The sequence below is a fragment of the Ornithorhynchus anatinus genome, chromosome 20, assembly GCF_004115215.2.
Source record: "Ornithorhynchus anatinus isolate Pmale09 chromosome 20, mOrnAna1.pri.v4, whole genome shotgun sequence".
NCBI lineage: Eukaryota > Metazoa > Chordata > Mammalia > Monotremata > Ornithorhynchidae > Ornithorhynchus > Ornithorhynchus anatinus.
In genome coordinates, this window is record NC_041747.1 from 27024720 (window position 1) to 27041766 (window position 17047).

At 43.6% G+C, this 17047-nt stretch overlaps 1 protein-coding gene across 1 annotated transcript in view; it reads left to right on the forward strand.

Annotated features, from left to right (window-relative positions):
- The window catches only part of GRM5 (glutamate metabotropic receptor 5), a 205813-nt gene that overhangs the window by 69334 nt on the left and 119432 nt on the right, over positions 1-17047 (forward strand). The window contains 1 exon segment of the mRNA XM_029048283.2: positions 5543-5792. Within this exon segment, the coding sequence (XP_028904116.1) occupies positions 5543-5792 (250 nt within the window).

Sequence of the window (17047 nt, forward strand, 5' to 3'; positions counted from 1 at the left end):
TCAGCGTGTCCTGGATTGCAATAACATAATAGTATTTAGCCACTGGTCTGAGAATTGACTGGATTCAGAGACTAAGAGGAGGTCTCCAAACCCCAGAACCAAGCAGTGACTCTGCTAAACACATCTCACCACTTGAACGTTCCAAGGTACGGACTTAAAATTATTTGGGGGGAACTTTTTTCCCATCAAAATACATCAATCAACTGAACTCACCATCTCCCCACCCCACCTCTCCTCAACTTCACTTTCCCATCCCAGTTAATACCCCCTCCATTCTTCTTTCCTCTCAAGCCTGCAAGCACAGCATTATCTTTGAATTTTCCCTTTCTTTCCATTCCCACACCTAGTCTATCACCAAAGCCCATCGGTTCTTCCTCCACATTTCCAGAATCTAGCCCTTCCTCTCCAGCCAAATAGCCACCACTCTTGTCATATCATTAATAGACAAAATTGCTGCCCTCAAGGAGCTTGCAAGCTTAAAAAAAAAAATGGGGTCAGAAACCACAAAAGATCATAAAGACAGGTACAAAAGTGCACCGAAAGGGCATGAATATTCAAGGACTTAGGTGACAACAGCTTTCAAGGCGAAAATATCTTCCACTAAACTATAGAGGATTTTAGCCCTCTGGTGTGATTGAAGAATTACTGAACTGTTACCAGTTAGAACCATGGATCAAAGGTGGTAGGTGGAAAAAAAGCTCTCAGAGAACATTGCTTGACACTGAGGGTTGTTTTTTGTTTTTTCAATAAACAGAATCACTTTTAATGAGGCTTTCTGTTTAGGCTTCAGCTCTGAAGTGACAGTTTAAAAGGAAAACAAGAGGAAATAAACTGAATAGGGTTAAACTGTGAAACTGGGTCACGATTGTGTTGTGGGAAAGCATTTTTTTAAAAAATTGTCAGTGGAAAAGGGTATCTTAAAGAAGATTGATGAAGCGACAGTGTTTTTCCTTTTGTGAATCTCGATGAATTAATGGGTAAAAACAAGAAATAAAATGTTATAGAACCAAAAGCAAAGATGTAATTAGATACCCAACTCAAACCCTAAGGGGAAACCTTATTCCAGGTGTCATCTCTTGTAATAATAATTATAATTATGGTATTTGTTAAGCGCTTACTATGTGCCAGGCACTGTTCTCAGCCCTGGGGTAGATACAAGATAATTGGGTTGGATACAGTCCCTGTCCCACACGGGCTCACAGTCTCAATCCTCATTTTACAGATGAGGTAACTGAGGAACAGAGAAGGGCAGTGACTTGCCCAAGGCCATGCAGCAGGCAAGTGGCGGAGCTGGGATTAGAACCCATGACCTGCCGACTCCCGGGCCCGTGCTCTATCTTCTGGGCCATGTGTCTTGCAACCTTTGAGGAAGCTAGACATCACTACAGCCCTGTAGACTTTTCAGTTTGATCTGGAGTCTGGTATCCCACTGCCATCACACCGTTTAATAATCTGGCCGCTTTGATTTTTGTTTTCTATTTCTCTGCCTATCACTGCAATATTGTATGGAGATCATATTATCATATTATCAGTAATCAAAGTAATGGCAATTAAACTTCCTCTCTTCATCTCTTACTAATGATTATTCATGAGCCTCTGAATTTTTGTTAGAGACCAGCACATTTTTGCATTTTGCAAGGCTAATGAGGGAGTCTGGTTGGTTTTTCGACTCTTATGAAATCTCACGTTCATTAGCCGAAATGGAATAAATGGGCGCGAGGTAAAGAGTCTTGAAAGATGCTACTGCCAAATAGAGTTGACGAGATGAAAAGAAACCCAGGCACGGACCTCCTTGTTTTACCAAATAGATGAAACTACCAGGGTTGCCTTTCTCCTAATTTTGGTCTTGACTAAAAATGTAATCTGCAAAATGAACACACCTTTTTTCATTAAGGTACGGTTGTTCCTAGTATCGTAATGGTGAAATGAAATGTGGTATCTCACTGAAAACTGTGGAGACTTGCTCTGAATAACTAAGTAGAATTTAATCAGAAATAATCATGGAAAGAGATTCTCGATACAGCTTCTTTGTATTTTCACTGACTCACTCACTTCTACTATGCAAATGGTTTCCCACCGTCATTTTCAAATTGAGAATGCCAGAAAGAGATTTTTGTTCCCAAATAATGGAAATCTCAAGACTTTTGTAAATGGTCTCATTATTTTGGAGCACCCATCCTCAATTTTTTAAAATGACACAGGATTTGGTTTGGCAAAAGTTCTGTACTCTGGAATTACTTGACAGTATCTCTTGCTGTGAAAGAATCTGATTTGGGCTTTCACTGAGAAAGAATAGGGTTTTTGATCTGAATTTCAAACTTGCATTCATTGCAATTTGCTGTACATTTATTTTGGGGTTTTTTTAAATGATATTTGTCAAGCACTTACCAGGAACCGTTCTAAGTGCCGGGGTAGATAGTAGATAATCAGGTTGGACCCAGTCCCTGTCCCACATGGGGCTCACATTCTTAACCCCCATTTTACAGATGAGGTAGCTGAGGCACAGAGAAGTGAAGTGACTTGCCCAAAGTCACACAGCAGACAAGTAGCGGAACTGGGATTAAAACCCAGGTCCTCTGAGTCCCAGACCCGTGCTCTATCCACTGGGCCACGCTGCTTCTCTCCACATGCTGCTTCTTTTTCTGTTTAGTCGCATAGGTACAGTGGTTGGCAAAGGGTGAGTGCTTAAAAATTATATGTACAACAAATAAATAAGAATAGACCACTTGGGGCTTTTGGTCATGTTCTTTCCCTTCTTCCTGACGCCATTCCGAGTGGTCTCCGAGAAGCCCCAGGGGCTCGGTGGGCCGGCAACTAATAATAATACTGTTGGTATTTGTTAAACGCTTACTATGTGCTGAGCACTGTTCTGAGCGCTGGGGTAGATACAGGGTAATCAGGTTGCCCCACGTGGGGCTCACAGTTAATCCCCATTTTACAGATGAGGTAACTGAGGCACAGAGAAGTTAAGTGACTTGCCCACAGTCACACAGCTGACAAGTGGCAGAGCCAAGATTCGAACTAGGAATGGGAAGCAATGCAGAGCCCTGCTCCCTTCTGAAGGCTGCCTGGCATTAACTGAGTGAGGACAGTCGTCCATCCAGGCCCAGATTCAATAGGGACCGGGACCACAGGAGACTTGGTGGAACCATGTCCTGGTGGCCCTCCCGGACATCCAGCCACAACATTAAGGATGGATTATCCAGGGACTGCAGTCTTTCCCTTTACAGCCCCAAATTTCCGCCCAGAAACCCATTTAAGACCTCCCAGCTGTGAATTTATCCCCACCCCTCTCGAGTGTTCATTCCCTCTGGAGGAAGACTTGTTTCCTAGGGAAGCAGCATGGTCTTGTGGAAAGAGCCTGGGCCTGAGCGACAGAAGACCTAGGTACTAATCCAGCCTCGGCCACTTCCCTGCTGTGTGATGTTGGGCGAGTCACTTAGCTTCTCTGTGCCTCAGTTTCTTCATCTGTAAAATGGGGGTTCAGGACCAGTTCTCTCTCCCACTTAGACTGTGAGCCCTTTATGGGACAGGGACTGTGCCCAACGTGATTATCTTGTATTTGGCCCGGCGCTTAGAACAGTACTTGACGCATAGTATGTATTTAACAAACATCATTCTCATCGTTATTATTGTCACTGTTATTTAGTTTGTCTGGAAGCTACCACCTTCATATTTCATTGGGCACCCCCTCATCCTCGTGATGAGTTACTCCTTCTTCGCCCTGTTCTCATCCCTCATGACTTAATAAACTTTAATTATGTCTCCGCTTAGCCTTGGTCTTTCCACCCTGGGTCTTAATTCTGGAACGGCAGATGATAAACAGGAAAGAAATGCTCACACGGCCCCAAATCGGGGGTTGAAACACCCCAGTCTCCAAATATTACAGCCCGATTTACTCTGTCCCCATCCCATCTTGCCTGAGGTGGACACGACTGTGCTGATAAGAAACCTGTGGGTTTGGGATTTGTATTTTGTAAATGAGTGTGAGCCTTTGGCCCTACACTATTTCCACCACTGGATAAAGTGAAAGAGAAACTAATGAAATGACTATCACAAGCATTCAAAAGCAGGAGCAAAAGAAACCTGAGTTATAGTCCTGCCTGATTTGTAGCTGTCAGAGGCATTTCCTTCCTTATCGGCATTCAGCAGATGTTACGTGTTATAGTGCTGAACTGTCTCCCTGAGTGGAGGGATCATTTCCTTCAGTATCCTTCACAAGCTGAGCAGTGGGGTTTGAGGTTTACATTTTTTAGTTAATAATTGCTTCGTTCACACACATCTTCCTGAGTTTTTTTACTCGTTCCTCTGCACATGATGGATTGGAACCTTGAGTTTGTGTAACGAAGATGAGGCTGCCCCTCAATCATAATCAATGTCTCATCAAATGTTTTCAGTTTTCACCTTGGGTTGCCCCTGGAGTTCATTGATTAGGTGGCGATTATGGATGTCTAAGAGTTCTTAGATATCTAAGAATGGGGAGCAGCGTGGTCTGTTGAATAGAACACAGGCCTGGGAATCAGAAGGACCTGGGTTCGAAACCTGGCTCCGCCGCTTGACTGCTGTGTGACCTTGGGCAAGTGAGTTCACTTCTCTGTGCCTCAATTTCCTCATCTGTAAAATGGGGATTAAGACTGGAAACCCCATGTGGGACACGGACTGTGTCCAACCTGATTAACTTGTCTCTACCCCAGCGTTTAGCACACTGCTTGATGAAGCGTAAATGCTTAACAAATACCACAAACATTATTATTATAATTATTGTTATCATTAATATTACTATTTGTAAGGGAGGCAAGAAGATGGCGGCGGGGAGACAGAGTGAGGAAAAGGGAAGAATTTTATTCTTCTTTGAATTTGGGAATGAATTCCCCCAAACCAGATGATATTTCCTAGGGTAGAGTATCTGGTCACTTTAATATAGAGTTTTCTGACTTTACAGAAAAATTATTTTTTTCATTATTGTTGCCATTTCACAACAGGATGGAACAGCCTCAGCCATACTAAAATCCTATTTTGTTACTCAGGAAGGAAAACAGAGTGGTCTTCTTCTAATCCAGTCTGGACTGACCACCGTTATCCAGTGTGCTCATTATGCTTGATGATGTTTCTAATGATGAATTTCTAGGGTTTAGTCAGGTAGCGTGCAAGAGAATTGACCATTCTCTTTAAAAATTCACATTAATGACGTGATTATTATCTAGTTCCTCGGTTTTAACTATCACTGGAAACTTTGGAAAGAAATCAATTGAAAAGAAAATAATACACGAACCCAAATATTGTCACGTATTTAGGAATAGGCAAAATGGGGAATGGTGAAAATGTGGTGGTCATGCCCTCTACTATTCTGATCAGGTAGAGCGCCGTGATTACCAACGTCGACCGTGGCGTTTATGGAGTCCTCACTCAGTATGATGCACTGTACTAAACATCTGCCACAGTACGGCAGAAGATACCTGTTTACTGCCCATTGGGAGTTCATATTTGCTGGTGAAACGTGGTTTGTTTCTTACCCTCTCCTATGCTTCACGTCTTCCCCTAGGCAACTATGGAGAAAGCGGCATGGAAGCTTTTAAAGACATGTCGGCCAAGGAAGGTATCTGCATCGCTCATTCCTACAAGATCTACAGCAATGCTGGAGAACAGAGTTTCGATAAACTCCTGACCAAACTGAGGAGCCATCTGCCCAAAGCGAGAGTAGTCGCCTGCTTCTGCGAAGGGATGACCGTGAGGGGTTTGCTGATGGCTATGAGGCGCCTGGGCCTAGCGGGAGAATTTTTACTTCTGGGCAGGTGAGTCCTAAAGATTACTGTGATTTGTCCCTGATCGCGACAAGCCAGGGATGAGAGACCCAGGACGTTTGACGCTCTCTGATGTGTTTCTCGAAATATGGGCACGGGTCTTCAGGGAGGCCAAGATGGCAGTTCAGGATGAAAGTTTGAATGTCCGGGAGGGACCCAGGCCTGAACCTGTTCCAGTGAAAGGTCGCGTGGTCTTCATCTGTCATCCTAACCTTAAAGGGGCGTTTTGGTGTAAAATGACCTCGGGAAGAATTGTAGTGACATTCTGTTTTCTTGTGTGTGTAAAAGCCGTGAACTCGTACCACGCTGAGACACTGGGTGTCCTTGGTTTGGTATTGTCATAAAGAGAGGCCAGCAGAAGAGATTGTTTTAAATTTAATGGGCTTTTTATGGTCATGTGTGTGTGTGTGTATGTGTGTGAAGCATTTTTAGTTCTGAGTCAAAAGCACTTACTGGTTCTTTGGTAATTGCTATTGATGGAACTGATGGAGAAATACATCTTGCCATCCTCCAAGATGCCTAGTTTAATTTAGAATGGGAAATAATTGTATTTAACGAGTTATCAGGTGTTGTGTAGGAAGGATGCAGAGATCTGGTTATGCCCTTTGAGTTGTCGTTATTCACATTTCAGCTACCCGCAATGCCCTCAAGTTATTAAATTGTGTTGGTGACAGTTAATGAGAACCAGCTTGAATGGGAACCAGGGGAATAAAGCTTTCTCTATAACAAAGAAATAGGGTCTCCATTTGTGGGCTGTTCCTTTGAGGATCTTGTTTTTCTTTAGTAGGTACACTTGCATAGTGGCTAGTTTTCAAATGGCATAGTGGATAGAGCACGGGCTTGGGAGTCAGAAGGTCGTGGGTTCCAATCCAAGTTCCGCCACTTGTCTGCTGTGTGACTTTGGGCAAGACACCTAACTTCTCTGTGCCTCAGTTACCTCATCTGTAAAATGGGGATTAAGACTGTGATTACCTTGTATCTACCCCAGGGCTTAGGACACTGCATGGTGCATAGTAAGCACTTAACAAATACCACCATCATCATCATCATCGTCATCAAATACCATAATGATTATTATTATTATAAGTTTGGGCCCTGTTTTCCATTTGAAAAAACAATCGATCACTGGTATTTACTGAACACTTACTATGCGCAGAACTCTGCACTAAGCACTTGGAACAGAGTTGGTGGTCATGTACTCTGCCCACAAGGAGTTTATAATCTAGAGAGGGAGATAGACATTAAAATAAATAATGGATATATGCAGAAGTGTTGTGGGGCTGAAGTTGGGATGAGTATGAATTGCTGAAAGACCAGCTTTAAGCATTTGGGTGCCTTTGAGAACGTGCGGTTTTAGTGGATTCTCTCTCTTCTGCATATTATTTTCCAAAATGGATCTCTACACATTGTCAGCTGAGAAAGGGGAGTCTGCCCTGGGTACGCAGGCCCTCAGCAACCCCCGCCACCTAGGAGGACGGAGGGAGAGAGGATAAGGCAGAAAAACTCTGTCTTTCTGGGCTTTTTCCTAAATTTAAATGTTTTCTTCGTGGTTTTGCTTGCAGGATGATGGTTCTGTGGAGAAAATCCTCCCAAGAAGAAATCACATATTTTAAAATGAGATTCTGAACGTTTTCTGTTTCTCTTCACCCTGTCCCTTCCTTGCCTTCCCTCTCCCTCCCTCCCCCCCCCCACCGTTTACCTGAGAAGACAGAAGTCATGTCCCCTCGACTCCTGCCCCTCCCCTGCCCCAAGCAAGTCCCCTGGCACTGACTGGGAGTAGTTCCTCCTCCAGTAATGTGTGTGAGTTGCCAACCAAAGAAGTGTTACTAATATTTGGCTCTATGGAAATACTCTTCCTTTGTTTTCCAAATTCATAAATAACTGTTTTTGCTTTCGCTCTAACATGACTCCCTGCTACTATTCTCTCATCACCCTTGATTAGTCCATTTTTTTTCAATTCAGAGTATCCTAGAAATAATTACTATAATCAGGAGTCCCTATCAACGTCCCCCGTTGGAGGGTGAAAGAGACTTTAGTAGATGGTTTTAGGAAACTTGCGTGGCATACTAAAATCCTGACCATCACCGTGGTTTAAGTTCCATGTCCAATGAAAATCTTTTGATCTGGACATAGATTAACACCTTCTAGAAGTCAAGCTGTAAACCAAGTGATTTTACGGTTTGGGGTGCAGATTTGAAATGTGTTTAGTTGCAAAAGGGAAATGGCGAGAGTAAAGCGACGGTAGTTTGAAAGCCAGAAATCAGGAGATGTGAAGATTGAAAACAAAACAAACCAACTGTGTAATAATAATAATAACACTTGTGTTTGTTAAGCATTTCCACTGTGCTGTATACAATATATTCACATTAGAGGTGGTCCCCGTTCCACATGGAGCAAAAAAATCTAAAAGGGAGGGAGAAGATGAATTTAATATCCATTTTACAGATGAGAAAACTGAAACACAAAGAAGCTAAGAGACTCCCACGTCTGGACTCTTCTAGCTGTGGGAACAAGGGCGAGGGGAGGACTGAGGGGAAGGCTGGTTTTACACGTCCTGTATGCTTTTTGTTTACCGATAAATATAAAAGCCGACAGAACGGCAATTAGATGCACGTCGGCCCTGCTCTCTCAAAATCATCAATCTAAATGCCTTTTGTCATCAGACTGCTCAAAATCTGGGTTTAATGTACATAATCACTGATGGAGAGCATGGGCTAGGCGGGCAAATTCTGATAAATGCTCTCTGTCAGACGAGAGAAGAGTCTGGGAGAAATCGATCGGCTTTTTCCAGATTTCTCTAGTGGTCGTCGGGCCTGGGAAATACATGAATGTTGAGGACCTTTCCTCTTGCAGATATATACCCTCTTGTGCTGAACCTCATTTTGACCATTTACCTCATATGCCCTGAGCCTTTTCATTTCATCTAAAGAGTCGAAAACATTAAGTGTAAGAAATAACGAACTGCTTTAATCACAACATTAGTCATTCTCACAGAGACACACACATCTGTGGTTCTGGCTCTGGGTAACTGCAGGTCCACTTGGTAGGAATTATGGTTACAGATGGCACTGATTAAAAAGTAGAAACAGTACCAGGATAGAGCTTGTGTAACCCGGTTCAGCTGGCATCTGGGCATGCTGCAGAAGAAAAATGAATTAACAGTCAAACTAATTCAAATGACCAAATGTGTAGTCAAGATATCGAAGCTCGCTGTGCCTGGGAGTCAGAAGGAGCTGAGTTCTAATCCCGCTCTGCCTGATGTGTGATCTTGGGCAAGTCACTTCGCTTCTGTGTGCCTCAGTTCCCTCATCTGTATTGATTCTATTTACTCTTGATTCTATTAATTCTTGATTCTATTTATTCTTGATGCTGTTTATTTGCTATTGTTTTAATGAGATGTTCATCCCCTTGATTCAATTTATTGCTATTGTTCTTGTCTGTCTGTCTCCCCCGATTAGACCGTAAACCCGTCAAAGGGCAGGGACTGTCTCTATCTGTTACCGATTTGTACATTCCAAGCGCTTAGTAGGGTGCTCTGCACATACTAAGCGCTCAGTAAATACTAATGAATGAATGAATGAATGAATGAATCTGTAAGACGGGGATTAAGGCTATGAATCCTATTGGGCGACAGGGACTGTGTCCAACCCGATTATCTTGTAAATACCCCAGCACTTAGAACGGTGCCTAACACATAGTAAGTACTTAACAGATACCACAATTAATATTATTATTAATAACACAGGGGACAGCCATTCCACCCCAGGGATTGTGAGGCAGGTTTCCGAGGGAGCCAAATAAGGAATAATATTACTGTGTGATCCAGAATTGGTGGTCAGTACCGTTTGGAGAAGCAGCGTGGCTCAGGGGAAAGAGCCCGGGCTTTGGAGTCAGAGGTCATGAGTTCGAATCCCGGCTCTGCCACTTGTCAGCTGTGTGACTATGGGCAAGTCTCTTAACTTCTCTGTGTCTCAGTTCCCTCATCTGTAAAATGGGGATTAAGACTGTGAGCCCCACGTGGGGCAACCTCATTCCCCTGCGTCGCTCCCAGCGCTTAGAACAGTGCTCTGCACATAGTAAGCGCTTAACAAATCCCAACATTATTATTGTTTGCCTTGAATGTCATTTGAATCTAGTTTCAAGCCCTGGCTGACTTTTAAAAGGCAACTTTAAAAAAATAGCATTAACCCTACCGTCTTCGTTCGGAGTGTTTTCATTGCGGGTTTGAGAGCTAGTGGGCAGCCACGGGTCTTAGCGCTAGCTATAGGAAGCGTAGCTAGTGCTTTGACAAGCTTCCCCAGCAAAATGGAGCTATCTTTCCTCTCCGGGCCTCCACGCTGCAGAGGCGGTTGAAGCTGGATGCTCATTCAACGTACGTCACTCTGAACGGAGGAGCAAAAATGGGGGAACGGAGGGGGACTTTAAAGCCCTTTGCCCACTTTTAAATTCCGATCAGCCCTTGATATGGCAATGATGGAGTCCCCCATAGGAAGGACCAGCGAGCCTCAGTTCTGAGGCTTGAGGCCTTGAAAACCTGCATGAGGGAATGGGTTAGAGTGATAGAGGTTTGCTAGGTTTCACTTGAACTCTATCCCAGCCGCTCACGTTCCCACTGGACCTCGCAGTGCAGTGAACGAGAAGATGGGCAAGGACACGGCCCAGTGCCGTGCCTACGTGAGGTCTTTGCCCACGCCGACCAGTTCCAGGAAGAACCGGTGCTCACCTAGGTTTCGCGATTCCCAGACCAGTTCTCTTTCCGCTGGACCAGTAGCAGGGCTGATATATTAAAGGTAGAAACGCCGTAATTAATAACAGTGGTATTTGTTAAGCACTTATTTTGTGTCGAGCACTGTACTAAGAACTAGGGTAGATATAATGTAATCAGTTCCTACATGGGGCTCATAGTTTAAGTGGGAGGGATGTGAAGTGGGATGTGAAGAATGTTTTACTAATGTTTTTTAAATGCATCTGTTAAACGCTTACTCTGTGTCAAACATTGTTTTAAGCACGGGGGTAGGTACAGGTTCATTAGGTCGGACACAGTTCCTGACCCATTTGGGCCTCACAGTTTAAGTAGGAGGGAGAACAGGTATTTAATCCTCATTTTACAGTTGAGGAACGGAGCCACAGAGAAGTGAAGTGTCTTGCCCAGGATCAGAGCTGGGAATAGAACCCCAGTCCTCTGACTCCCAGCCCCATGCTCTTTCCGCTAAGCCGTGCTGCTCCTCTATTTTTGATGGAAGGATATAGACTCTTTAGAGCTGCTAGGGATTTTGATCCTGTTAGCCATTATACACTGCTAACTTTCTTCCACATCATCCCAGTTTTCAATCGTTGGAAAATCACTTAATATGTCATCTAGAAGTGTGATCTTTGGTGGTGCTAAAACTTTGTTAAATGTGTTTGATGTGCCATTTATAGAATGTTACCAGCATATGGACATCAAAAGCCATCACTGTTTAAAAGGCCTTGGTAAAGACTGCATACTTGTTAATATACATTTATTAAAATGTGCGGGCACGCATGCATGCCCAATGTTCATGGGTGTGAAAGGAAAACATATGGGATTCAGATGGGCCTCCAACTTTTTAGTTGCTGCATTCAAGGATGCCATTGTGAAAGTCTGGTCCCCTAGGTAATAGGACTTGTCTCCATGACATCTTGAAGGATTCATCATTTGGCAACTTCAAAACTTTCATAATTAGGGTATATTACCTAGAGATTTAGATAGACTGAGATGAATTGCAAATTTTATACTTTTGGTGTTAAAATTAATCCCGAAATTTTCTCACGCATCCTGCATTCCTAAGAGCAGCGTCTGGAGTGGTTTTGTTATAAGCTTTCAGAACCGGAAAACGGAGGACTTCTTTTGAGCAGGCTGTAGTGAATTATCTGCAATAATGCCAGAAAATTTAATGTCTTTGACACAGGTTGGTTGGACCATCTCATCTTAAATTTAGCATTTGGAGCAGAGCAATTTATTGACATCTACAAAAAGGCCATTTGTGCCACTGCTGAAGATGAAGGCTCAGAAAAATCTTTAAAGCTTCTGGTTCTGATGGCGGATGCTAGAGTAGGATTTTTACTGAAGTGCTTTTAAGAAAAAAATTGTTGAAACAGTCCAAGTCGAAGCTTCGGCTCCCAGGTTTTTGCGCCTGGTAAGCGGTTGTTTCTGAGGAAGGGTTGGTGTGAGGTCGAAAGGTAATGTACCTCCAACTTTTTCAATACCAGGAATTCTTCCCCCATAATCTAAAACATCGTGTCTTCTGAAGTCACTTAACTTCTCTGTGCCTCATTTACCTCATCTGTAAAATGGAGATTAAGACTGTGAACCCAGTGAGGGATATGGACTGTGTCCAACCTGATTAGCTTGAATGTGCTACAGCCAGTGCTTAGTAGAGTGCCTGGCACACGTTAAGCACTTAGCAAATACCATCAAAAAGCACCGTGTTAAGCCCTCAGCTAGGCCAGAGGTAATCAGAATGGATACAGTCCCTGGAACACATAGGTCCAAGAGCTAGGGAGAGCAAGTAACTTGTCACCGTTTCACAAGTCAGAAAGCTGAGTGACTTGGTCACTAAACAAAACAATAGCAGAGCCAGGGTCAGATCTCCTGTATCGCACCCTCTTGCTCCTTCTTTGAGTCTGTGCTGTTTCCCCGCTTTACTCCCCTTCTCCCACCTCCTTTAGAACCGTGTTAAGAAAATGTTGAAAAACAGAAATACAGATAACTTGGAGTACTTAAGTCAAGGTAAACCAAAGCATTTATATGATGGTGCTGATTGTCAAGTAGTCCTGGTAGCTATTATACCGTTATTGTGTGCTAAGCGCAGGAATGAGTACCCCAGTTGGAATTGGAAAACGACCCTAGCCCTTGAGGGATTTAGAATCAAAGTAAAAAAGCTGGGGGGGGGGGGGGGTGCTGACGACAAAGAGATGAAACAGTAAAAATATTAAAACAACATAAGACAAGGACTAATACACACAAAGCCAGAAGAGCAGCAGAGTAGAAGAGCAAGAGCGAGAAGCAGCGTGGCTTAGTGGAAAGAGTACAGGCTTGGGAGTCCGAGGTCGTGGGTTCTAATTTCGGCTCCACCACTTGGGCAAGTCACTTCTCTTCTCTGTGCCTCAGTTCCCTCATCTGTAAAATGGTGATTAGGTCTGTGAGGCCCATGTGGAACAACCTGATAACCTTGTATCTACCCCAGCGCTTAGAACAGTGCTTGGCATATAGTAAGCGCTTAACAAATACCATCATCATAATTATTATTAGTATTATTGGTATTAGTACCGGGGCTAGAGGAAAAGAGATTCAGGCCACAACCTCAGCAACCACCACAACCTCAGCAACCACCACAACCTACACAATGCTCAAAATTTAGCAGAGGCCTCATACTGCCTCAGCCTCAGGCGTATGATGATGATGTGAGGTGAGATATGATCTTGGGCCCAGGATGACATGAATTAGCCCAGTGGAGAGGCAGACCACCCTCTGGCTGCTCCTGACCTAAAACTATGGCCCGATAGAAATTCCGCAAAGGTTAGATTTTGATTTGAGATTCCCTGCACAACCTTCCACCCCTCCAACCTCTGGGCCGTGAGGATCCTACTGTCATCTGGAGGATCCATGGGGATTTCAGGAAAGACCTTAAGAGAAGCAGCATGGTCTAATGGAAAAAGCACAGGCCTGGAGGTCAGAAGGACCTGGATTCTAATCCCCTCAGCACCTCTTGTCTGCCGTGTGACCGCCGGCAAGTCACTCGACTTCTCCGTGCCTCAGTTATCTCATCTGTATAATGGGGGTTAAGATCGTGAGCCCCACGTGGGACACGGGTTGTGTCTAATCTGATTATCTCGTATCTATCCCAGCAATTAGTTCAGTGCTGGCATATAGAAAGCACTTAACAAATAGCATAAAAAAGAGTGACTCCTCAGTGCCCCAGACATTCATTCAATCGTATTTATTAAGCGCTTACTATGTGCAGAGCACTGTACTAAGCGCTCGGAATGTACAATTCGGCAACAGATAGAGACAACCCCTGCCCAGTGGCGGGCTCGCAGCTTTACTGGGAACTATATGGATGAGGAAGGAATTCCTCAGTAGGCCTAGAGAAATAGACGCTGGCCCTTGCCTTTGCTTACAGACAGGAGAAGATTCGGATCCGTTGGATGGAATTTCAGCTCGTTAATAGCATTTCCATGGCCAACATAGACATTGAAGGAGGGGGAGGCAACTGGGCTCTGTCTGCGTTCTAGAAAACAACGGAGTCCTTTCACATGATCTCAGTTGTGATCTGCACTGGGGAAGACCTGAAATGATCAAAGGAATTTTTTTTTTTAATAGTAAGCACTTACTGTGAATTGAGCACTGTTCTAAATGCTGAGGTAGATACAAGTTAATAAGGTGGGACACAGTCCCTGGCTCACAGGAGACTCTCAGCCAAGTAGGCGGGAGACAGGTATTAAATCCTCATTTTACAGGTGAGGAAACTGATGCGCAGAGAAGCGAAGTGACTTGCCCAAGGTCACACAGCAGCCACGATGGTGGAGCTGGGATTAGAACCCAGGGCATCTGGCTCCAAGGCCCGTGCTTCCCTTTCGGTTACTCTTCAAAGAGTAGTATCTTTCCTTTGATATTTAATGAGGAGGGAGAAATTGATGTTAATTTGCTCCCTTAAGACCAGTTCTTTCAAGCGCTCTCCCTGTTCCCTCTCTCTCTTCTCTTCCAATCAGGGAGCCATTGACAACCACTACTCTCCTCACTGAATTACAGGGATAACAGGATTGCTGAGGAAAGAAGCCTCCCTCCCCAGCCTGGTGGAATCCCCTGGCCTGCCTAAATGAGCCAGGCTGGGCCAAGGTCATCACTAGGACACTAACGTTCGGAGTGGCCCTTCCTTCAGCTAACCTCAGCTATCTTTTGGGGTGTTGTGAGGATTCACCTTGTCTTCCTGCTTGGAGAGCACCCGTCCCCAAAATCCACTGCTGCCCTGGGCCTTCATTCCCAACAGATCCTTCAATCAATCAGTCAGTCAACCAGTGGCATTTTTTGAGCGCTTACCGTGTGCCCAGCACTGTACTAAACACCTGGGAAAGTAAGATAGAGTTGGTAGACATAAACCCTGCCGCGAAGAAGCTTACAATTCGTCTTTTTAAAGGTGAAAAGAAACACAGACAAGTGTGTGAATTGCCTCCAACATGCCATTATTTCTTTCAGTATTAACACCCCAATGTGTTAGATTAAGTTCATTTTATCGGGTTGAGCTTTTTTGAATTCACTGAGATCCCGTGTAAAGCATCGCAAGAAAACTACATTTCCTTGATCTCATTTAAAGTGATGCATTAATGTTTGAAAGAGAAAATCATTTAAAAAAAAAAAAACACGAAAGAGTTGCACAATGGAAAAGATACATGTTGTCGATTCCATTTTCCTTGCCTTTCTATGCTATTAGGAGAGATACTTGCCGTTCTGTGGGATAATGCCTGTTCCCTTATCTTGATAAAAGTCATAGAAACTTCTGATTTGTTAAGTTGCGATATAATTCATTTCTCTATTACTCTATTAAGATGACAGAGCAGCAAATGTCGCCAATGCGTTTTTCCCCCCAGTCTGACTGAATTGATTGTGCTAGTGAAACTGTCATGTCTCCAGAGGCTGAAGCTGAAGGCGACTGATAACGTGGATGAAATACCAAAAACCTTTCAACCTCCTTCTGGTAGCAATCACCTTGTTAGGGCCTTGAAAAGATAGGGCAGATCTTGGAAGAAGAGACTCTTTTCAGCAGCGGAAAAAGAAAGGAACAAATCTTCCTTCCAGTGATAGTCTCTGGTACTGAACTCCATTGATCTTTATCCTGTTAATTGGAAAAGTTGTGATAACTAGGAAGGCAAATGGCCGGTCAAGGGAGGGAAACATGGAAAATAAATAATGAATTTACAAATGGAAACTCAGTGGGGTAACTCTTCAACATAAATGGCACGAAGAACCATTCAGGGGTCAAATCCCTGACCTAATACAATTATACTGGATTGTTGCTACATACAAATAGATGTGTGTGGCCTTGAACTTCTATTTCAGCTGAAAGTTGCCTCCAGTTTCATAGACTCAAAACACACACACACACACAAACACACAATAATTTGCCAATGGAAAACTAAAGACATTTCAACCAGGTCAGGATGTGCCGGTAAAAACTTGGCAAAGATCACTTCATCATCACCGTCGCTGTTTGTTTTGGGTTTTTTGAGCACCTCCTGAGAGTGAAGCATTATAAGAAGAACTCGGGAAAAGTACGGCAGAAAGAGCACACGGTATCACTGTCCGCTAATTGCTCGTGCTCTCTTAGGGGTGAAAAGACAGGCACAAATTAATTACAAGTAGCGGATGCGAGAAGAACAAGAAGCTTGTACTAGGAGGCAGTTCAAATGTGAGCAACATGCTAGCTCACAACTTTCCAAACCTACTGGAAGCCCAGCTTTTTCTGAGCTATTAAAACCTGGATATATATCCATATATATATATATATATATATGGATATATATATGATTCTGAAGGGCTTCTAGGGATTATTTGGTTCATCGAACTGGATCTAAGCCATTGCAGATAGAAAGACCTCTCTCCTGCGTAAATAATTCCCAGTGCAGGGAAGAGTCCAAATCATTTCTCCTCCCCTGCATAGTCTCCCCCATTAGATTGCAAGTTTCCTTTACACAGGGAATATGTCACTTCTTTATTGGGTCCTTATTGAGCACTTAATACACTGTACCACACCAAATGGGCACTCAGTAAATGCTTACTACTATCTGAGGCTTAGTTTATACATGCCTATGACTATCTTATACCTACCCCATTGCTTAGTGCAGGGTTTGGCATTATAGTAAGAGCTTAACGGAGAAGCAGTGTGGCCTAGTGGAAAGAGCGTGAGCCTTGGATTAAGAGGACCTGGGTTCTAATCTGGGTTCTGCTAGTTGCTTGCTGTGTGACCTTGGCAAGTCACTTGATGTCTCTGTGCCTCCGTTTCCTCAACTGTAAAATGGGGATTCAATACTTGTTCTCCCTCCTACTCAGCCTGTGAGTTGCATGCGGGAAAGAAACTGTGTCCAACCTAACTGACCCATATCTACCCCAGTGTTTAGAACAGTGTTTGACATATAGTAAGCGCTTACTTAAATGCCATAAAACATAAATACCATAGAAAATACTTCAATTCTATAATATACTGTTGCCCTCAGTGATCTAGATCTCA